General features: G+C 37.9%; 3 protein-coding genes across 7 annotated transcripts; 2 read left to right on the forward strand and 1 right to left on the reverse strand.

Annotated features, from left to right (window-relative positions):
• Window positions 1-809: 809 nt before the first annotated feature.
• snf8 (SNF8 subunit of ESCRT-II) lies at window positions 810-3277 on the forward strand. The gene is made up of 8 exons (XM_068305963.1): window positions 810-1184; window positions 1277-1327; window positions 1597-1735; window positions 1827-1931; window positions 2120-2192; window positions 2321-2462; window positions 2677-2751; window positions 2966-3277. The coding sequence occupies exons 1-8, from the start codon at window positions 1131-1133 to the stop codon at window positions 3101-3103; spliced, it is 777 nt and encodes a 258-aa protein (XP_068162064.1). The 5' UTR covers window positions 810-1130; the 3' UTR covers window positions 3104-3277.
• Window positions 1776-9135, reverse strand: calcoco2 (calcium binding and coiled-coil domain 2). Of its 3 annotated transcripts, XR_011034092.1 has the most exons (15): window positions 9024-9135; window positions 8408-8594; window positions 8218-8320; window positions 7233-7390; window positions 6935-7060; window positions 6700-6813; window positions 6440-6526; window positions 6295-6353; window positions 6099-6156; window positions 5788-5955; window positions 5485-5601; window positions 5230-5407; window positions 5045-5070; window positions 4351-4569; window positions 1776-1912 (listed from the first exon to the last, which is right to left on the reverse strand). XR_011034092.1 is itself a non-coding variant. In XM_068305961.1 (14 exons), the coding sequence occupies exons 2-14, from the start codon at window positions 8576-8578 to the stop codon at window positions 4408-4410; spliced, it is 1527 nt and encodes a 508-aa protein (XP_068162062.1). In that variant the 5' UTR covers window positions 8579-8594; window positions 9024-9135; the 3' UTR covers window positions 3413-4407. The 3 variants fall into 3 exon arrangements, 2 of the variants coding, with proteins under 2 accessions (XP_068162062.1, XP_068162063.1); XM_068305961.1 differs by lacking the exon at window positions 1776-1912 and having other exon boundaries at window positions 3413-4569; XM_068305962.1 differs by lacking the exon at window positions 1776-1912 and having other exon boundaries at window positions 3413-4569; window positions 9040-9099.
• Window positions 9136-10031: 896 nt separating this feature from the next.
• On the forward strand, window positions 10032-22251 carry ttll6 (tubulin tyrosine ligase-like family, member 6). Of its 3 annotated transcripts, XM_068305643.1 has the most exons (18): window positions 10032-10092; window positions 10487-10545; window positions 11546-11705; window positions 14237-14386; window positions 14577-14617; window positions 14779-14897; window positions 15371-15501; window positions 15596-15752; window positions 15831-15974; window positions 16761-16846; window positions 16930-17155; window positions 17503-17681; window positions 17816-18004; window positions 18834-18999; window positions 19353-19640; window positions 19752-19817; window positions 20721-20859; window positions 21684-22251. In XM_068305643.1, exons 6-18 carry the CDS (start codon window positions 14883-14885, stop codon window positions 21995-21997), a joined length of 2100 nt encoding a protein of 699 aa, XP_068161744.1. In that variant the 5' UTR covers window positions 10032-10092; window positions 10487-10545; window positions 11546-11705; window positions 14237-14386; window positions 14577-14617; window positions 14779-14882; the 3' UTR covers window positions 21998-22251. The 3 variants fall into 3 exon arrangements, with proteins under 3 accessions (XP_068161744.1, XP_068161743.1, XP_068161742.1); XM_068305642.1 differs by having other exon boundaries at window positions 14237-14617; XM_068305641.1 differs by lacking the exons at window positions 10032-10092; window positions 10487-10545; window positions 11546-11705; window positions 14237-14386; window positions 14577-14617 and having other exon boundaries at window positions 14661-14897.
• Window positions 22252-22803: the final 552 nt, after the last annotated feature.

Below are 22803 nucleotides of genomic sequence, written 5' to 3' on the forward strand. Positions count from 1 at the left end.
TTATTCATAAAGATGCCAGCAGGGGGAGAGAGAGACCCACAACATGCTACACATTTTCAACTCACACCAGAGTGGGTAATAAAGATTCTTGTTTGTATGAGGTATTCGTAAGAGTGTTATTATAACAATATAGACGATTTAATGAGATTATATTATCCATATGTAATCACTGTACAGCTCGTGATTTTTAATTAACATATTTGACAAGGTGTACAATCCCAACCTGTTAATCAGTGATGCAACATTTAAAATATTTGGTGCAATGTACCTTGAAATTATATTCTGTTAGAGCAATTAATTTACTAATTTGCACTAGTTTTCATATTAATGGACCATTTTTCTTAAGTGAACTACCTAGCCTACCATTATCATTCATCATTAAAGTATATATCTATTATCAACAAACCTTTGTGTTTTTCACATGCTTTTAAAGTGTCAATTTTTCATTAATTTAATGGTGCATAAATCTTTTCCTGTGGGCTGTTAATATAACACCAGCTCCATAGGAAACAAAAATCAATTCTCTCCCATGTTAGTGCCGCTTCATCATTTGTCACCACCGTATGTGTATTGCAGACAGCAGTAATGCTTGAATGAGCTGGAGGTATCATGTTTTGATGTTTAGTTGTTCTCACTGTCATGCAGTGACGCCTTTGAGGGGGAAAAATGTTGATGCTGTTGTATTTTTCGTATGAAAATCTTTTTAATATACAGTCCAGTTTTTAAAAAAATACTGCCCTGCTATATTCGCCGTCACGCCAGGGGGCGATGAGATGTAAATCGATGACGTAATCGACCAGGAAGTTGTTTACGACTCTGCACCCTCACAGTTGTACCTAGCTTCTCTAAATAGGGTTTTTACACACAAATTGACATATATTTCCCAAATATTTCGCTTTTCAGCCATTACCGAACTTTGTGGAGGCTGATAATGTAAGCGCTAACGTTACAAAAAGTGTATTTTGAGTAAAGACTACTGTGAGTTAGGGAAATTGGCAAAATAATAACGTCGCAGCTAACGTTAGCGTAGTTTATTGCCATCGTTAACATTTATAAGCCAATCAGACATAGCACCGACAGACTAATATTATACATTTGTCTATTTAAAATTTGGGCTAAACATCTCCGAAATGTATCGGAGAGGTGTTGGTGCGGGAGCTGTTGCCAGAAAGAAGCTTGCAGAGGCAAGTAACAAGTGCAGGTATTGTTGAACAAGTTGTTTGTTTTTCTCCAGAGACGCATTTAATTCATTCTCCCGTGTTTATGTTCTATATAGTCCAAATATAAGGAAAGAGGGACTGTTATTGCAGAGGACCAAATCGTTCAAGTGAGTGATTTTAACATAATTTCACAGGTAGTCAGTGAATAGAAAAGATAAATATGTAATTTATATACAATTTGGCCAAGATCCAGGTAATCCATATTTCAGAGATCAAAATATATATTATCATACAGTATATTATAATATGTTGAGACAGTAATGACAATATCCGTGGCAAAATTTTTCTTTTGTAGTTTCACATATAGATATGTTTTTTAATATTTTCCTGTGTTACACTATTAATGAAAATACCTCAATTCCTGTTTTTCTGCCAGATGTCTAAGCAGCTGGAAACATTTAAATCAAACCTGGAGGAGTTTGCAAGCAAACATAAACAAGAAATCCGGAAAAACTCACAGTTCAGGGTTCAGTTTCAGGAAATGTGTGCCACCATTGGAGTTGACCCACTTGCTTGTGAGAAACAGTTTGAGTAAAATTTTTAAAAATTCATTTGTTTTGAAGTGGAAGCTTTGATTTAAAAGTTTCACGACTCATTTTTTCACAGCTGGCAAAGGTTTCTGGTCGGAGATGCTTGGTGTCGGTGACTTCTATTATGAGCTTGGTGTGCAGATTATCGAAGTGTGTCTGGCTCTGAAACACAGAAATGGAGGTGTGTAAATTTTTTGGAAACTGAAATTAAACTGGTAATCATTGTGTGACAAATGGAAAATTTCTGCAGTCGTTGATGATTGTCTTCTAAACAACGCAGTTTCAAGTAATCAATCATGAAGCCTTAGTATGATGTAAATGCAGTGATTCTAGATTTTACTGACGTTTTGAATTTGTGTTTTCTTTCAGGTCTTATCACTTTAGAGGAACTCCATCAGAGAGTACTGAAGGGGCGAGGTAAATTTGCTCAGGATGTAAGCCAGTAAGTGTCAGTAATTAAATATTCCATGTTTTAGTGGGAATTAAGAGGTCATTATCATATTTAGATCATTTGAAACATTTGTGTGGTCTCAAGGTTATGCATTTAATCTCATCATTGTATATTCCCAGAGATGACTTGATGAGAGCCATAAAGAAACTAAAAGTTATGGGAAGTGGGTTTGGGATGATCCCTGTTGGTGGTTCTTACCTGGTACAGTCAGTCCCTGCAGAGCTCAACATGGATCATACCGTAGTTCTACAGTTGGCTGAGGTAAGAGCTCCTCGTTTAATTCTTACATATTTCAACTCATTTGCTGTCAGAACTTTGGAACAATTGAGCTCCTTCGACGGACTTTCTTTGATGATCTGGACTTTTATCAGTGTTTTCTGTCTATTCTCGACTGATACTTTTCTCAGAGTGCCACTCTGAGCACACAATTTTAAAAAGAGAGACCATGTTTGATTGTTTCTTCTTTCATATGCAGAAAAAGGGCTACGTTACAGTTAGTGAGATCAAGGACAGCTTAAAATGGGAGAAAGAACGGGCCTGTCACGTCCTGGTGAGTACATTTCAGCTCAGGTCAGATCACTCCTTGATAAGTGTGTTGACCCCTCTACCTTAAAGCAGAGTATATGGGGTCCAGGGAAATACCTAATTTCAAACTGTAGAAGATATGGCTTTAAACAATACATTTAAGGGCAGTTGAGTGTTGTATTTAAGATGATGACCCTGCAGAAATACTAATCCTTCTGGACCTTCTCTCTCTTTTCCAGGACCACCTACTGAAAGAAGGTTTGGCTTGGTTGGACTCTCAAGCAGCTGGAGAGTCACAGTACTGGCTTCCTGCTCTCTTCTCTGAGCTAACCTCCCGTGACTTAACCCCAGAGGAGGCCAACCAGATGACACCTTAAGAAACGACAACACTCTCAGAGATATGTTGGTCAGCTTAATGTGCCTGGTTGCCTTAAGGCTCATGTGAAGGACTTGGCTGTAAGTGTGGGTGAATTCCCAGGGATCATTTACTGGATATAAGGAGGGTAAATGTTAAATGCAACAAGTAAATATACTGAAAGATTTCACTTCACTGGATAGGAAAATCAGTGTAAAATCTACTGCTGCTTTGCGGATGTCATGATTTATGGGTGGTTAAGGAATTTTCTTAATGTACAGATTGTGTGAATTTTCTTCATGCATTAAAAAGAAAATACTATACTGTTAACTAGTTTACCAACATTTTTATACAGCAGATTTTAAATGCACTTTGAATTATTCATTGACAATTATCCATTATCAACATGTCATTCTGTCGGATACACTTTACAATTAATAGAAATAAACATTTAAACTGACAATCTAATAATTGTAGATCAGAATTTCCATTGAGCTTTAGGTGCAAAGTTGTTAATGAAAAATTAAACTGAGTAAGTTTTTAATGTGTTCTTTCATTTTAAATGACAATTTTATCAAATTGCATGACTCTTCCCAACACATTTTATCCTACCTAAGAGTATAGATTAATGCTTCATTCGTATAACACAAACATCAACTTTCAGAAGTTTGAATCTAGTGACCAAATAGTGGATATAAGTACCATTCAGAGGTACTTTTACTCATTTCCTTTTGCTTTACCAGTTATTTTACAAATTCAGAGTATTCAGTTTTGATAAAGCATCATGAATACGTGTAACCAATGTGAAAGCATCACAGTGGCACACTGAGTGTTAGACAGACAGGGGTGATTGTTGAACTATTTTTCGGCAACTGGACAAAAAAGGATACCTGTAAATCTAAATAAAATAACGATTGTATTTAAACAAAAGCCGATCTGAGTATAGCTTTTTCATCAAATGAAAATGAGGGTTTTATATTTTTGGCTGTCGTAAAATCCAAACTTTTTAATTTGAAAATCACTACTATTACAATAGTATTTGACCAAAACTAAAAGAGGACACATTCACTGTGATGTAAATATACTGAGGCAAGTTTCAATCTACCAGCTGATCCATACACCATACAAGACTCATGACAGACATAAATGACTGTTGAAAGGTACAAAACAAATGGTTAACGGTAATATAAACTCTAAGCAATTGTCAGAAAGGTAAAAAAAAAAAAGACATACAGAATTATCAGTATGTTCTTTTATACGTTATCCAACCTGTAAGACAATTTGCTATGACTGACAGCTAGGAGGACGATTGACCCGGAGCCGCTGTCACATTTCGTGGCCATAAACGTGATCCTCAAACACAGACTGCTCCATGTTGTCACAGACAAGCGCGCAGAAGGGGCAAATCCTGTGACTCTGCTCGTGTTCCATCAGCTCCTGTTTTGTTATGAGGGGAAAGCGCTCCTGGCAGTGACGACACACCAGCAACTGTCAAGAACAGAAATAGAAGTAGCAGCGCGTCAGATGTGGTAACAAAATAGGGAGCGGATTATGTTTAAAGTCCACTTCAAAAATAAATGTAAACAGAAGAGTGTGTCTCGGGCTTGTGTGGATACCAAGAGATCCCATCAGGGAGTTGTTTTTTTCTCAATGTAGAGGGTTACAATTGGTCCAGCTTCTTAAACCTAAATTTGTTCTATGTTCATATAATAACTATGTCCACAAAGTGATGGCCCTCAATCCGGTCCATGAATGTCTGAGCCATTCAGGGGTAATCCTCTCATATGGAACCATGATAGGATCACCAGTGATCTGTGCACTTATCCAATCAGGTGCATTCTACTTTTCTTTTGGTCCTTTTGGTTCAGACTTTTTTTAAAAAAAACAACTTATTATTCATGTTTGGCATTGCTTGACACAAAACTTTTTAAAAAGTTTGTAATTACTCTTGAGTTTGGCTTACCTCTTCCTCTTGCTCTGCAAAAACACCTGCAAACAAAGAGAAAAAACCAGATCATTAAAACAATTTTTTATTTGCTTCTTTCTCGGGCTACAGCAAATTACTCTCTATTACTATCTATTACTATCTTGACTTGTTTTGGGGAGTAAAAGGTATGTGGGGAGGATGGTTCAGGGTCCATTCCTCACCCGTGTTGTCATGTTGGATCTCAGCCTCTTCGGGCATCTCTGGCTCTTGCCCTTGGGTGGGTGAGGTGGCGCCAGCTGGTGAAGTAGTGTCGGGCTTCATGTGTGATGAGTCAGCAGGATGAGCATCATGGAGGTCAGCAATAACACTGTGCAGCCCCTCGATCTCACTGGTGAGAGTCTGACAGAAGAAACTGTTGAATGAAGATGGTTTTGTAACACAAAATGACCGTTTGAATTGGGTTTGTGTAAATGTACCTCATTTTTTCTTGCAAGCTCTTCTTTCTCTTGGCTCAGCAGCGCGATCAAATGTTCCTCCTCTTTTATGATGCTGTCTTTCTCTTCAATTACCTCTAGTGCTTCTTTGAGCTTTTTCTGAAAAATAATGGGTGAAAAAAACCCACAGTTTTCAACACAAATAAAAGGGCATTCTGTATTTGTTTCCACTTCCTGGGAGCATATAAATATAGAGAGTAGTATCACTGCAAGGCAAAACAATGGTGTACGGACATGACAAATGAATTTTTTAATGACATCATTCTTTTTCTTTTTGATTCCCACCCTTAGACCCTCGTCTGGATAGTTCTGCAGTGCCTCCTGCTGTGACAGCCTCTTGAGTAACTCTTGGTTCTCGCTTTTTATGTCATCCATGTTTTGTGCAAGTATCTGCAGCCTCTGCAGGTCTGCCGAGAGCCTCTCCCTCTCTTTCTCACTGTTTTGGAGGTCAACCTGCCAAAAGATTAGGACCCAAGTTTGAATACAGGATCAAAGATTTTATCTGGATTCAAACAACCTGATCACCATTTGCTACAGGTTCTAAATATGGTTGAGAACTAGAACATATGATGTGAGACATGGTGACGGAGATTTACCGATAGGAGCTGGATGCTGTCCTTCATTTTGAGCAGTTCTGAATTTTCTTCTCCAATTCTAGAATTAAAACAGAAAACAGAACAGAAGGAAGCCCTTAGTGACCACAAAACTTAATTTCACAGTATATGTTTTTTTAAAGTTCACATTTATGATGCAACCAGAAATGGGAGGACTTGCATCTCCTCAACCCCCCACCTCAGCTCCTCGTGCTCCTCTTTGAACTGCTGGACTTCCATCACAGTCTGGTCAAACATCTGAACAGGTCAGAAATAAATGTGACAAATGTTAGAATCGATAAAATTATTTTTTTCCATCTTTATCAGTGAAGAACATGGCTTACCTCATCTTGTATTGATGCTCTGTCTCCCTGCTCAGCAACGTTACTTTCCTGCATCTCAATCTGATTTGTCAACTGGGTCAATGTTTCCTAGGAGAAGAATCAAAGTTTAGGGTTAGTAGCATAGTTACGAGTAAAGTTACAACCAGATAACATTATTAGCGAGCAGCAGTCAAACATTATACAGGGGAAAACAACATGATAAGAATATTTCTACGATTGAGTTTTTAGCCATGTTGCACAGCCTTGGATTGACGGCAAACCTTTAACTGATCCATTTCTTTCAGCTGCTGCTTTGCGTTTTCATGCTGTTCCTTGATTTGATCCAGTTCTTCAACCAGTTCAGTCTTCTCTTTCTCATTCTGTTCATTCTGCTCCTGAAAAAAAAAATTGTGTATATGTTTAAAATCAAAGGCAAAAAACAAATCAAAACATGCAGCTACGTTCTCGATCTCAAAACAAAGATAAGTTTTCATGAATCATGAATCACAAACAGACCTTCAAGCTGGTGACCTCTTGCTGTTCCTTCTCTAGTGCCCTTTTTAATGTGTAGTTTTCCTCTGTTATCTGACTCAGCTCTCTCTGCAGTTCAGTCTTCTCATGTTTGCTCTCCTCCAGTTGTTCCTGGGTTCAACAAAACACACTGAACTGTTATTTACTTTGGCTGCCTGGTTTCATTAGATATGAACAGTCGTGTCTGTCACAAAGGGCTCTTATCGTCCGTCAGTATTCCACCTGTGAGACTGTTGTTGGGTGAATCTTGCATGTATTTATAGTCAGTCACTGTGATTGATACCTGTGTTGTGATGATCAGGAGATCATCATCCTGGTTGCTCACGCTTTGCTCCACTAATTGTCTGAAACAGAAAGGAGAGCTGGCTCCTCGCACTTGGCCAGTGCTGTCAACGTAGCAGAACTGGTAGAAGTCAATCTCATCCTTAGGCAGATAATACTCTGATGGGGCAAGAACACAGCAGACAGCTGGAGCACAAGATCTGATATCTGAATCGTGAAAATCATACCTGTTGGGATTTGTCATTTTTGCTATTACTACTATTACTATTACTACTTACACATACTCTACACTGAATGATTAAAAAGTACATATCCTCCTGTTTATAAGCATATAATCATGTTATAGTGATCCATCCGAACACATTTTGTACATTTCGTATTTTTTTAAAGTTGATTTAATATGATATTTGCACACATACTTTATGCCTAGCCTTATTATAATGCTTTTTTTTTAACTCATTGGTGTGTTAACATCTGTATGTCAATTTCAGGTGAATTTGTGACGACAGATAACACTTTTTTCCCTATCTCTGGCTATAACACTATAAAGTTTTGTAAAAACAATTCCACTGCTTCACCCTCATTTGTGGACAGAAGTGTTGAACAAACTGCTCCTGTACTTTTATTAGCAAACCAATACTAGCTGTAATGTTACTCAATGTTAAATATAGCCATGATTAGTATCAAGACCACAGCGTTATGGATTCATCATATATTTACAGACATGACTGAACAAAAACAGCCTTTCATTCTTAGGTTATTTTTTGATCTTAATTTAAGTCACAAGTCAGTGGCTTAGAATGACAATAATATCATAGCTATTTCTGGGACGTGCGGTCCAACGATTGGCCTTTCTATTCAGGAGACTCTTACAGGTCCTAACTTAAAGACAATTTAAAGAATAAAAAAGTACATGATATCTTTGTTATACATCTTTGTTACTTTTCTGTGGACAAAAGGGCTTAAAAAGCTTAACAAGTTCTTACCCTTAAACACAGCTTGTCTTGTGACCGGCTGCTGCCTGCCAACATCCAGGTATGGCTCAACCCACACAAAAGTATGATAATCTTTTATGGTGGTCCACCCTACCTGTTGACAAATGAGAGACAAAATCTGAGCATTTGTTTAATCCCACCTCAAAAATAACACCAAACGTTGTAGTTATTGTTTTGTCACCTTAAAGATGCCCACCCAGTCTCTGGGGTTGGCCTGGAAGACATTACTGAGGGTGTAGGCACACGTGATGGAGGTGGAGAGTGGGTAGGAGTGGGGAATAGCGTGGAACGCCACCTGGGAGAAAGTGCGTGGTGGGGAGTCGGTGTCCCCTTCCATTGAGGAGCTTTCCATGCTAAGTCAACAGGACCTGATAAACAGCACGTCATGTGTCTGATTAATGACAGTAGGGTACCGCAAGGTGGCGTGAGGAACAACAGAAAGCTGCACCTGTGCTCTGAAAGCTTCCTGGTTGTGGTGATTTATTTATTTAGTGTTTCGAATCTTTGTTTGTTTTTGTTTTGCAAATAAAAAGGATTGTGTAACTGTGATCAGCGAACATATCTGTTATAGAAAATACGTTTGACACAAACGATACCGCAGAAGTTATATATTTATTGTGCTCTAAAAACTTTTCAAGACAATTTAACTGAAATTTGAGAAATACAGCAAAATTTGTAAACCGAAAGTGACGACAAGAGAGACATTCAACAGATAATACAATTACTAACTACTTTTGACATTTATATATATATATATATATTTGGCATACCTAAATAGTATAAAAACAATAACTCACGCTTGCTGTCACCTACCCCCGCATCGACTTCAGCCGTCAACTCGTCCGAACCGAACGTTGTGGTGCGTTCATGTGCTGCACGGAAAATACAAATCCAAACACAGAGTCGCTGCTGCACTTGGAACAACAAAAGCGCAACTGCACGACAGAATAATACCTAATATGCTGCAATGCGCTTTACAAACTACGTACTACCATTCAACAGAATGGATTCTACTGAAATCTTTTAATAATCATTTTATGCTTAAAAATAAACATCTTTATTCTTTACATACGTTATATATTTATAGACACCCTTTTTCTTAAAAGCAAACTTAGTTAAGAGTGTCTTGTAGGTAAAAAGAGTGTTAGATGGTGTGATAAGGGTGAAATTTGAAATTGAAGGTGTTAGGATCTGCGTGACGTCAACACAAAATATGGGTTTGGATCAAAGACCGAGTTTGTGAAGGCATCGCGGTGTATAAAATTAGTCCAAGGCAATGCGTCGGGGGAATTATTGGCTATCACCCAATCTTCCTCAGTGTGAGATAAAAACACAAGAGGGAGCCAAACTCCTTTCCAAGGCTAGACTTCTTTGCAATACAGTAGTGTGGGATGCACAGTACCTCATTATTAAATGTAACACATTAAAAGATGTTTGCTTTTACACTTCACTACTAGGTGTTTGCATTGATATAATTTAAGTATTTTCGATTAATGTTGCGGAAAAAAACACGTGCATTATTTATATTGTCTCCAAGGTGTGTGAGCAAAAATTAACTTTCAAATAATCTACAGTCTTTTAAAAGAAAAAAACTACATATAATCGAGAAATCGTAATCCCAATAATGTCTAAACTACGGGATTCAACTACGGACCCGTCCGTAAATCTCTTCTCATCGGTGAGCCAATAACCAATCAAATGTGACTACGGTCACATCGCTCTTTCGCGATTGGCTGATCGGTTGACACGGAGCTCCCCACATCAAAGGCGTCGCGTGTGTGTAATTTGAGTTCACTCATGTTTACATTTATCAGGTCCTCTTCAGTAGGACCCGACAGGAGCTACAACAACATAAAGGGCTGTTCGGTTAGTGTAATTTTCAGGAAATGCACAGACAAGCCATTTCTGACGACTTTAAGACGGTTGTTTGTCAAACACTTATCCCTGCGTAGTTAGCGTAAATCGTTCTCACTCGGGAGAAGTCGGCATTCGGCAACCATAGCAACAACACCATACATGTAGCTAGCCAAAGGTTATGCTATTAGCTGCTTGGTTTTAGCTTGATTTTGTGTTAAAACTTGAAGTACTAATACTTTATGATACTAATATTTACGAGCAGTGTCAGAAGAAGTATATATATTGTTTTCGCAAGTAATGGGAGCAACAAATCTGCAGAAAATTAAACACAATGAACCAATGAAAATAAAACATGTTCCATATTCTGTCACCCATCAGATTTTGTTACCTGACTGTGTTGCAGGTTAAATGGAATTTTCGATGGCCACATCCTGTGTTCTGAAAGCTGATAAACATTACTGGGTAAGAGATTTAACACTGGATACAATGTGAATGTGTGAGGGGTTGCAATAGTGGTGATTGTGACATTATATCTTGTTGAATAAATTTTATTCGAAATAATTTTATGTTGTTTATTCTTACTGGTTCACGTTCTCAAAAAGAGGCATGATTCAAAGTTTGATCACTTCATATAAGTGCAATATTCTCTTATTTTGAAAATATTATGCCTGTACGTCAGAATCAGGATAGTAAAATGTATTATTAGAGATTACAATTCAAGCTCACACCCACCCAGAGATTCCGCAATACCAGGAATATTTTAATATTATCTGTAATTTTCATGACTTGTTGTTGAAAACTAAAGTTTTTCACTATGTAAATATCCACCACAGTCATGACTTTTCATTTCAGCATATTACATTCATAACAGAAAGTAGATCAGTAATAAAATATGAGAAGGTGTAGGATATCCACAAGTGATTGAATGCTCTAGTTGTTAGTCAAGAAATAATGTAAGTGCACCAATGCTGGTTATTTAGTCATAACTAATGTTACTTATCTTATTGACACCTGATTGTCTGTCTTAACAAACTGTGTTTACTTTCTTTTGTCCGGCACTTTTCCTCATGACTACACCTTAGTTTTTAACAGATGGCTGAGCTTCACCTGATGTTACTCCATTTCATATTGGCTAAGAACATAGATTTTCAGCCTGTTCTCTTACAGCACACACTGCCAGAGTGGTTTTCAGCAGAGATTTAATTTTAACAAGAAGTGCAGTTGAAAAACACTTCTCCTATTTCAGTGAACAAATATCAGGGATTATCCCTCTCTGTTTGCTCCCTGCTGAGATCTCCTGTTCATTTTATCTCCATCATGTCAAGAAGGATCAGGTGTTTGTCCCCACAGCATCTAATTGGTCACCTGATCCACTGCTGTTCTTATTGCCTGAGTGTGTAAGTCCAGCTAAACTGAGCCATCCTTGTAATGACACAAATCTACTCTTTCCTTTGTTTTTAAGACTCCAGAGGCAGACGGTGTCTCGAGATGGGCCTCATTGGAGTTTTAAGGGGCTCTTGAGACCTTGAGACGAAAATTCGTCCATCAAAGGCATTTGGAGGCAGGCCGGTGGGGGTAGCTCTTTCAGCAGCAGTGGCCTGACAAATGTAGACTTAGTGCAGGTGAGTAAGAACCATTTCCAACTCGAAAACTGTTAAACTTCATGTTGAAAAAGTAACTCTGTTAAAAGCTGCTAATTTATGAGGTGCAAGTGTCTAAAATTTATGTGAAAAGATACATAAGTTCTTTCCAATGTCTTGTTTGGTCATTATCAGCCTATCACAGGAATGTGGGTCCCTATACTGTAGACTTTAATGGCATATACAGTACGTTGGCCAGTATGCACTGATATAAAGTTGTTTTACAGAATATAATGTTTAAAAAGCCACTTTCGGGTTTGGGTTTCATTTGTAAGTGTTTTGATGCACTGGAGTTACTGATCAGTATAATTTATTTATAAACTATCAAATATGACTGTATTACAGATCTTTATTGCAAGAGTTCAAGGATATTTATTCTAAAAAATAGTAAATACATTTTGTAGTAATATTTTTTACACTCAAATATCAGTAAAAACATGGTCCAATAAACCTAGAATTGGTCACCTCATCCTTATTGATTAGATTAAGTACTTGAATGAATTTAGCTGTGAATGCGGTTTGTAACTTTGCCCTTGTAATTTTTATTAAAAAGGGTTTTTTTTATAGGCAGACAATAATAAGTGTTTGAATTCCATGTGGATGTGTATTCTGGATGTTGAATGTTACATAAAGAGAGGTAATACGATCTTTTATACTGAATTTAGTCATTGTTTCCTGAGGCCAGACAATTAGGAGGCGCTGTTCATGTATCTGTTGTCGGTGCATGTTGAGGGAGAACCTTGGTGAAATCCTTTGAGGGGCTGTAACTGGAAACTATCTGAGGTCAGTGGGGCGTCTCAGCCACAGGTCAGGGTCAGGATTATCCAGATCACTGGATCAAAATACTGTTACCTAGCACCGTAACCTCCCACCAATGTCCCCCCTGTTAGCCTGCCCCCACCATTATTTAATGACGATCATTACCAAGTATTACCTTGAACTTGAACTTATCCTGACCCTACAAGACACCAGATAGGAGTCAGGGGCCATCAGCCGAGATGCTTGTGGCTGATGGCGTCAGAGTGCAAGTGAGATTAAACCTATTTAAAGTTTCCTTAAACATTATATTTCAGTTTGCTTGAGACTTGAATATCTCAGCAAATATTAAATAGATTGTCGTGATTTTTTGTTGTTGTCTTAGTTACTTATCATTTTAAATCATTTATAATCCCAGGAGCATCACTTTTCCATTAATTCCATCATGAAGTTCATTTTTAAGGTTTAGATTTAAAGACATCAATACTTAACCAGTTTTCTGTAATATATTACTCACCCATTCAGATGACCAAACAAGTATTTGTTGAATACTTCCGTTTATATGTGGGTAGTCACTGCTTTTGTAGACGTCCACAATTTACTTTACCAAGTAGACATTGCGTACTTATTGTCCTCAAACTTTACATAACCTCCCTTAGAAACCGATCCCTGCTATGCCTAGATTGATTTAGCCAACTAGATGGTTATGCTGATTGCCTGCATTATTTCACACGGCTCATGTGATTCTCTCGTTGTTTGGTTGATGTATTGCAAATAATGCACTGTAAGTTATAGCCAGCAGCATGGCCAATGAGGAGCCCTTGCCAAAAAAGGACTATCTTTAATGCAGGATTGTATTTTAATGGTGAAATTCAGTCTATTTCAAGTCTGGCTGTTTTATACAAAGCATTTCACAGTTAAGGAGAAAAAATTGTCATTTAGGCTATGGATTATGATTTCAATTAAACAGCTTATCATATTATTTTTGGCTAGATCACCCATTCCTATTTCAAATGTTTTTAAGTTCACATGCTAAAATATGACTGTGAAGATGTTAATCGTAAATCTTAAGCATTAACAATGTGAGCCTGTTTTCTTAGTTGCAGAAAACAGATCTCTCAGTGCAAAAATTCCATAATACATGGAAGTTGTTAAAAATACACATGGGGATCCTGGACATGTCCTTTAATATTAACCAAGGAAATAGTACAGACACGTACCCCATACTGTACAACCTGAAGAGAAGTATGATATGTGGAAAGCGACATGCTTATAAAACCGTCACACAGACATTATTACTAGAGAATGAGATATTTGAAGTTATCACTAAATTGTTTTTAATCTTACTAACACAGCTTTTGTTTTTCCTGTCCTGTCAGCATTATGAGAAGCAATCAAACGTAAGTTCCTGTGGGTGTCAGAGTTAACCCCCACCCCTGTTCATTATTGTCCACTTTTCCAATCTGTCCTGCAACACTAACTCTTGAACGCCAGTGTGTGACAGTGTGCTTACAGCCAGAGCACTCACCTGATGAGAGAAATGGAAACGGAAACATGACTCCATGCATGCACCGACACCGTGTACTTTGCAACGTTTGATTAAATTCCATTGTGGGACCGTGCAGCACGTCTCATTAAAATCGGTCATACAAATGAATGAACAAGTGAACTGCTGTTGTTTGTCTCTTTGTTTTCCACAAAAGCTTGTCACGTTGTCTCCCGTCCCAGTGAGTACATTTGCTTGTGTGCCCATGTAGGATGGGTCTACCTATGGACAGCCCAGACAGAACGGATGATCCAAATAAATATGAGCAGCAGGGAGATGGAGAAGGAGGCGAAAGCCAAACCGAAGCCCGTGCCCACACCCCTCCACCCGTCAACAAAAAGAAAAAAAAAATGAAGAAGAGGTACTTCAATGTTGCATTTGTTCTTCTGCCTTTATTTCCAGTTACTGTACTAGTTCTGCCCAGCATGACAGCTGTGATTTTCTCATTTGTCCTTATCATTTTGGAAAGACAGAAAAGAATAATTAGACATTTGTAAGACCTTGTAGCAAAGCAGATGTCTGTCCCTCTTTCTGTCTCTCTTTTCTTCCAGATGACTGTGGGTGAACCTTACCAACTGCAAATATGAAAGTGGTGCGTGATGAAAAATACATACAAACTAACCCGCTAATGAATGCATTACATTCATCTATATAAATTTTTTACGTTTTAGCTCCTGGTATTAACAGACACTTGATACAAAATGAGTTCTCAGAGTAAAACAGACATTCTTCTTTGTTGCTTGCTGGTCTTAGTGCGGCGTGCTGCTCACAGATACGGCCTCAGAGAGGCGGCGGAGGGCGAAGACTGGACGCTCATTTGGACCGATTGCTCCGTGTCTCTAGACCGTGTTAAAGACATGAAGCGTTACCAGGTATTCCAGCGAATTTGCTCACACCGATGCATACACACTGCTGCTATTATCCTAAAAAATTAAGGTGAATTCAAATGCATAAATCAACCAGACAAGAAATCAGACAGGCTAGTCCATATGCTCCAGCTGGTTGTAATACCCTTACATGTAATTCAAATTCTTCGACTCAATATGACTGCTAATGAAATTATAAAGAATGTACATTTCCATTTTGATTATGAGATTGTGGCAATGTTCCAGTGCATGGCCTTCATGGCTCATAACAGTTTTTCAGCTCAAGTAATCAATTTGTAAACTAATTGGGTTTTTCAATGCAGGAAAATTTAGTACCAGCGATTTCTCTCTGAATGAAGAAGGTGTACTGGTCTATATTGTCATAGGCTTTGTAAAGTCATACACATAAAAATGTTACATATATTACCTGCAGTTGTGTGCTCTGTAAATACAGCCGTGGTTCTTTTGTTGCATTCCAGAAAATAAACCATTTCCCAGGGATGAGCGAGATCTGCCGCAAAGATTCACTAGCAAGAAACATGAACAGAATGCTGAAGCTTTTTCCCAAAGATTACAACATCTTCCCCAGAACGTGGTGCCTTCCCGCAGAGTCAGTTTACATGTAACGCTGAGATTGTGTTATTCTTAATTTGTTTCTCATGTTGTGTCTTGATATACTAACGCCTTATCTGATTGTGCTACAGTTACAGTGACTTCCAAGCTTACACTAGGGCCAAAAAAGGCAAGACTTACATCTGTAAGCCTGATACCGGTTGCCAAGGCAAAGGCATCTTCATCACCAAATCAAGCAGAGACATTCAACCTGGAGAACACATGATCTGCCAGGTTTACATCTCCAGGGTGAGGTTCTGTCAAATAACACACACAGATTTAATACAGACACACTGAGTTTACGTGTGTTTTTCATTCACTCCACAGCCACTCGTAATTGATGGATACAAGTTTGACCTGAGGATCTATGTGCTGGTAACATCATGTGACCCATTCAGCATATTCATGTTCAAGGAAGGACTGGCACGCTTCTGCACCACTAAGTACAATCAGCCAACCCACAGCAACCTGGTACATTTTTCTTGTTACGATTAAATCTCATGAAAAATACATAAACCAGCAATGAATGAAGAGTGTGACCAAATGCTGAGGTACTGTTCTTATTTGCCAAAAATGATGGAGACCATATCAGCAGGTACACTGCTACGCTTGCTGACATATTCCATCGTTAATAGACACGTTAATAGACACATACACCTTGTAGTTTATTTTTTATCCTCACTGGACTGTCAAATGTGGATTCAAAAAGATAATTGTCCTTAACAAAGGCGCAGTTTCCTCACGTCTCAGTCATATTTGTTGAAAACTTTTTTTATTTTATTTTAAAGATGCTTTCAATGGGAATCAATGGGTTGGGATCACATCGTCAACTACTGACAGACTAATGAACTGGTGATGGTTAATTTTAGTCTTGTAACACAATTTCTTTTAACAAAAATAAAAACATTGCAAGGCAACAGCCCTAGAATTTAATTATCACAAATTAGGCACGGTAATCACTGTCCTGTACTTCACAATAAAAAGTACTTTTCGTGTCTATTCATATTGTTTCATTGGCAGCCTGTTATTGCGATTACAAAGAGATAAAATAAGAAATAAAGAATTAACAAATAAATTTCAGAAAGTTATTCAAAAACAATCCTGAATATAACCCTAAAACAAGAGGAAACCTTTAGAACAACCCATTATTTACAGTACTAAATTTGTTTTGATAATTTTTCTCATGTCAGTAAAATGCCCATTGTAAGTTCTCTATGTGAAATGCTATATCTCACTTCCCCGTCTCTGTTATATTAGGATGATGTGTGCATGCATCTAACAAACTACTCCATCAATAAGAACAGCAAGAACTTTGTGCGTGATGAAGACACCGGCAGCAAGCGGTAAATATGTAGATAATACTTGTGTTTTATTACTGATACATTATTCAATACTGTTAATTAACTGGGCCTTTTGTGCTTCCTAGAAAGCTTTCCACCCTCAACAAACTTCTGGAATCCATGAGCTGCAACACTGAAAAGATGTGGAACGAAATTGAAGACATGATCGTAAAAACTCTGATCTCCGCTCACCCCATCCTCAAACATAATTATCACACATGCTTCCCCAACCACACCACCGGCAGTGCCTGCTTCGAGATCCTGGGCTTCGATGTGCTGCTGGATTACCGGCTCAGACCCTGGGTGCTGGAGGTGAGGGGTATTAACAGACACTCAGTGCCTCTGTTTTCAACAGAAATCTTTTTCATTTATGTTTTCAACCCTTTGATATTGAAAATAGAATTGTATTCCACACCACCAGTGTTAATTATAATGTCTCTATGGCTGTGCCTTTAAATAGATTTTTCTCATGTTATACTTTATTTTAAATGCATTACAGGAAAAAACACTGACACACCTTTTCCGTCATGTAAAATAAATTTTTTAAAAGGTGCTGTATATTTATTTAGGAAATAGTCTTATTTTCTATCTTTTAAAATCTGATTCTCTAGTTTGTGATCATGTTACTTGGCATGATCGCCTCATGCTTGTGTGTCCAGGTGAATCACTCCCCAAGTTTTACCACTGACTCGCAGCTGGACCGTGAGGTAAAGGACATGCTCCTGTACGACACTCTGGTCCTCATCAACTTGGGCGCATGCGACCGCCGCAAGATCACCAAAGAAGAGAGACGTAGGGTGAAGGACAGGCTACAGCAAAACAGTTCCAGAGAGGCCAGGTAGGGTTCTGTCAGCTGCAAATGGTGTGTAATATTTTTTTTCCTCAAGGTCAATCGTTCATTTGTGCCTCCTGCAGACATTTGCAGGCAACTGTCACTCCATGTGTGTTTGTGTCGGTGTGTTTCACCACCAGGTCGGAAGAACTACGTCACTACCAGGCAGTCACAGTCCAGCAGATGGAGAACTATGAGGCCAAACACCTGGGTGGCTTCAAGAGGATTTATCCCAGAGAGGGAGGCGAGAAATACGAGAAGTACTTTATGCACAGCAGCTCCCTCTTCCAGGAGACCGCAGCATCCAAGGCCAGAGAGGAGTGTGCCAGGTACCTGCAGCATTTTTTAAAAACGCATTCAATACAGAAAAGAGCAGAGCTGTATGGTAAATTTAAATATTTTTCGACCTAAAAGATGTATAACTGGCCTCACAAGAAAAGGAAAAAAAGGGATATGAAATTACATTGAATTCAACTCTCCCCCTGGGTTGTGAGGATTAGTCAATTTACTGGGTTGAGTATTTGAGCAACTCTACATCAATTGACAAGTAGGCAGAGGAAAATACGTGTTTGCGGTAGTGACAGCTGAGCCTATAAAAGTATATAGTTACAGATTTTCCTCAATATTGATAACAGCAACACATCTCACTCAGCACCTCAAAGGATTGTTTTTATCAGCAACAGCTGTAATCATAGATAAATCTTTGAATTAATAAAGAACATTCTAAACATTAGCTTTGAAATTTTCATCTATGTAGACTTGAGATTTTTCTCATTTTACTTTCTATTTTATATCAATAGTAATCGTATCTGGATTTTTGACTGTAAGATTTCAACAAAAATTGTATCTGCTTTCATTCAAAGATAAAAATACTCATTGTTTCTGGCAGATATATATAATACCACAAATACTTTTTGATATTGATATATTGATATAATTAAGCTGCTTTTGAGTTCATCACTAAAATACATTTTATAAAATTACTGGTTACTAAAGTTACAAAATAAATTAAATAGAATTGAAATTATAATATTTATCGGAGAAATATAGAGTATAAAATAAACTTTTCTTTTTTTTGTTTTAATTTGTTGTGTTGTTTTTATTCCAAATCCTTCAACGTCATTAAAGAGGTCAAGTCTTGTGTTTTTGCGGACTCAGGCAACAACTGCAGGAGCTGCGTCTGAAACAGCAGAAGGAGAAAGACCAGAAGGGAGGCCGGGGCAGAGACTTGCAGGGGGAGACAGCAGGGGAGAGAGTCAAAGCCAGACGAGCACAAACACAACCCCCGACGTCAAAGGGTGACTGTGACTCCATCCATCCACCGGTGAGCCTATGATAGCGCCAGATTAAAGGTGCAGTGACCGCATGAAACCACAAGAGGGAGTCAAACAGGTTCCAGCCTTTGAAAAATGGTTCATATTCTGGCTGACCCCTTTGAGTAAATGTACTCTTGCCAAATTTAAATTGGCCTGAATAATACTCCTGCAGATCATTTTTATTGGATGTTACTCATTCCCAATTCAAATACCTTGTATTGTCAAGACAGAAAAAACAATGTTATCAAGAGTATTCAGTGACAGTAATTGCAAATGTATTGTAAATACATACTCATAGGTTACATATACAGTGAGGCAATAAAAACAAATTAAATCAAGCTTCGTTATGTTTTCTCTGCAGGCGCCGCTGTCCAGTGTCTCAGTGGAACTTGAAGCTGCAGATGTCCAAGAAGAGAAGCAGCAGCAGCAAAGGGAGGAGGAGGAACAAGAGAAGGAGGCAGAGATGGAGGAGCAGGAGCGTCTCGATGCACTCCTCCAGAGGAGGAAATTACTGCAGGATCTGGGGGTGGTGGACCAGATCCATCGGCTGCTGCGGGGCCACAAAGAGGGACAGGGAGTCCTGCAGAATGCCAAGGAGAGTACCCACCAGCCGAGTCAGCAGGCGCACCAGAGACAGCAGCAGGTGAAGGTAAGATTCAGACCACAACGGTCTGGATTTTTTTGGTGTGTTGTTGGTTAAATTATGGCATGACTGCTTTCTTTAGCCTCTAGTCACTGCACCATTGTTCTTCCATTTCAGTTGGATTCTTTGAAAAAAATTTCCCACAAAGCAAAGCAGCAGCCGTGCACTCAGATGTCATGGCAGGTACATCAACAGATGCACATGATAACAGTCCAACACACAGAATGCAATGTTTGGTTGACTAAGGAAAAAGAGAAATGATAAAGAATGTCTGGTTCCCTTTTGCACAAAAAAAAGTTACCACGGTGATTTCAGGAGATGATCCATTTTCCTTCGCAATTTCCATAAAACTGAAAGAAAAAAACATTTTTATTAATTGTAATGCAGATCCACAACAAACAATTATGTTGATTATTGATTGACCCACTTGTTGTTTTCTTGATTAATTGGGTAATCTGTAAAATGTTAACAAATAGCAAAAATAATATATTATTTACAAATTTATTTTAGTATTGTGATTACTTCAGTTTATTATTTTGTGCCATCTTGTATTATTATTACATTTACTTTCTCTATTCAAAGACAACCAGTATTTTCTTACATTTGAGATGAAAAACAGAATAGAATAAAAGATTCCTAAAATGAAACAATTGTGGATTGGCTTTTTAATGATCACTAGTCCTGATTTAGCACAGAAATGTGTGCAATTTCTAATGGTTTCCAAAATAAAACCAAGAGTCTAAGCTTTACTCGCTGTGCCTCAGTTAAACTTTGCAAAAATTGGCAAAATTAATTTTTTTAAAATCATAAGTATCCTAATGTAAATCCACATCTGTCAGTTTATTCAATATTTATATGCAGAGATTATTTTAAGACCAATATATTAATAGATCATTCAGAAACTGATATTGACAATTTGTCAATGAAAAATGAAAATTGATGTTTTGGCTCATTGTCAGTGATTCCATAACCCTTCTGTATATATAGATGAAGGGCATAGTGTAGCATATTACTAATAATTTCTCCAACCAATTAAATCATCACCAAAGGCAATTAAAATGACATAACATTGTTCCTGTGTTACAGCACACTCACATCCACATGACTCAGCAGTGCCAGCTCAGGCCCCCAACTGATCAGAGGTACCCAGATTCTGAGCCCGAGAGCCACAACAGAGTGGGAGAACTTCGTAGGACCTTCAGCACCCAGCGGATTCACTGCCCAGGTAAAAGCATGCGGTTTATATGACGTGACCAAACGCAATGGCAGCCATAAATCTGTATTTCTGGAGGGGATTTTTTTTTTAAAATGTTTCTTAGGCTTTCACAAAGTTTATTCAACAACTTTTTTCATTCAGTATTGATCTACTGTTTTTGTTGTATTTTATTGGTATAAAATATAGAATAGGGGAATGTGTGTTCGACTTTATTTTGAAAATATTTGTAGCTGTAAGAAAACAAAAGTGTTTAATCGTTTTATTTTTGAAGTTAAGTTAGGGAAAAGTATAAAGAAATCACCTAAAAAAAATAATAAAATGTATATATATATATATATATATATATATATATATGTGTGTGTGTGTGTGTGTATGTATGTGTATGTGTGTGTGTGTGTATATATATATATATATATATATATATATATATATATATATATATATATATATATACACACACACACACACATACATACATACATACATACATACATACACACAGGCACTTAACTGTAGTGTGTGTATGTATGTATGTGTATATATATATATATATATATATATATATATATATATATATACATACACACTACACATATATAATACAAGTTACACCTACTCTGTCCATCTAGTTACACAATTATAATATAATTCAACTTAAATTATTACTTTTTACCCTTAATTTACATATAAAATGTTGTTTTGCAATGTTTAGGATACATTTTTATTTTTATAATCTTGGCATATTTCCAAAGACAAACACAATTAGACAAATAGTGAAACACAGCTTCTGATTGTCTTAGTTTTGAATGTTTTCTCCTCTGTTCCCTCACCAGCCATCAGCTCTCTGGCTGTGAGGCATGACATTGGGAGCTGCTCCTACACCGACTCACAGCCCCGTCACAGCATCTCAAACTTTCGCCACATCCCCCGAGGAGGCCTGCGCTGCGGTGCCTACACCACCCAGGACCCCACAGCCCTGCACGGCCTGCTTGTCATCTCCACTTGTGCCCCCCTAGTTAAGAGACCTGGTTTCTCTCACATAATTCACAACGTCTCTCACAGAGCTCCCAGCAAGGTAAACGGCACTGGGGAGCAGGACCACCGGGTCCAGACTGGATCAAAGCGACTGCAGACAGACAGAACCTGACGAAAACCTGTGGTGGGGAGGTTTTAAAATGTGAACACTACACTGTGCCTGTGACGAACATCCCAAATTGTCCCTGGACACCTGCAGAGAACGTTGCTTACATAACCTCCAGCGCTGCAGAAACAACATTATGGCTCCTTAGCTGTTTTTCTAGAACGGTGTGTGCTCAGATATGTCTTTTTTTTTTGCCCTGAGAATGGGTTCCCTCACATAAGCATCATGTACTGTGCCAAAATAAAAGCATATGAGCCAGATTTAGTACCTTGTGGCATCTGTGGAAAACCTGCACACATACTCTGATAAAATCAGGATCTAATAAACTCAATGATTATTGGGTGGTGATATGAGCCTAAAGTGGCTCAATGGAAACAGATGCAATTATCATGAATGTTTAAGTAATGTTAATTCAGATCAGAACCCTATTTGAAAATAAACGGGCACTATTATAAGTAATTGCCTTTGGCTTCAGTTCTCAAAGATATTTCTCCATGCAATCAAGAACTGAAAATCATATTTGTTTTGATTGTTTATTTTTCAAATTTGACTGTTTCATTTTCTAGATTTTTCTCATTTAATTTTCAGATGGTGCAAAGTAACAAATTCTAATGCATGTTTTTGTTTCAGTTTGAAAACGACTATTTTAATATGGTTTTAACAGGCTATTTAATTCCTAAATTATTATTTTTGGTTCATCCTGAAGCTTATCAGTGCGCGTTAACGACGTCATAAAGTTTTAAAGCGTCTCAACATCCGTTTTCTTTTTTTTTTTTACATTTCTTTTTCGTTTCGTTCACAGATTGCGGACA

Source organism: Antennarius striatus, chromosome 21 (genome assembly GCF_040054535.1).
Source record: "Antennarius striatus isolate MH-2024 chromosome 21, ASM4005453v1, whole genome shotgun sequence".
Lineage (NCBI taxonomy): Eukaryota > Metazoa > Chordata > Actinopteri > Lophiiformes > Antennariidae > Antennarius > Antennarius striatus.

What these genes read in the sequence shown, in the direction of transcription:
- calcoco2 (XM_068305961.1), bottom strand. Translation starts at nt 8,578, where the DNA reads ATGGAAAGCTCCTCAATGGAAGGGGACACCGACTCCCCACCACGCACT. An exon ending in ATCCAGACGAGGGTCTAAGG is followed by an intron (nt 5,602 to 5,787) that starts GTGGGAATCAAA and finishes ATTATTTTTCAG; the next exon opens with AAAAAGCTCAAAGAAGCACT. An exon ending in GATCCAACATGACAACACGG is followed by an intron (nt 5,071 to 5,229) that starts GTGAGGAATGGA and finishes CTTTGTTTGCAG; the next exon opens with GTGTTTTTGCAGAGCAAGAG.
- snf8 (XM_068305963.1), top strand. Translation starts at nt 1,131, where the DNA reads ATGTATCGGAGAGGTGTTGGTGCGGGAGCTGTTGCCAGAAAGAAGCTT. An exon ending in CCAGAAAGAAGCTTGCAGAG is followed by an intron (nt 1,185 to 1,276) that starts GCAAGTAACAAG and finishes TGTTCTATATAG; the next exon opens with TCCAAATATAAGGAAAGAGG. An exon ending in TGGAGTTGACCCACTTGCTT is followed by an intron (nt 1,736 to 1,826) that starts GTGAGAAACAGT and finishes ATTTTTTCACAG; the next exon opens with CTGGCAAAGGTTTCTGGTCG.
- ttll6 (XM_068305641.1), top strand. Translation starts at nt 14,727, where the DNA reads ATGAGTTCTCAGAGTAAAACAGACATTCTTCTTTGTTGCTTGCTGGTC. An exon ending in AGCCAACCCACAGCAACCTG is followed by an intron (nt 15,975 to 16,760) that starts GTACATTTTTCT and finishes CTGTTATATTAG; the next exon opens with GATGATGTGTGCATGCATCT. An exon ending in GAAGACACCGGCAGCAAGCG is followed by an intron (nt 16,847 to 16,929) that starts GTAAATATGTAG and finishes TGTGCTTCCTAG; the next exon opens with AAAGCTTTCCACCCTCAACA.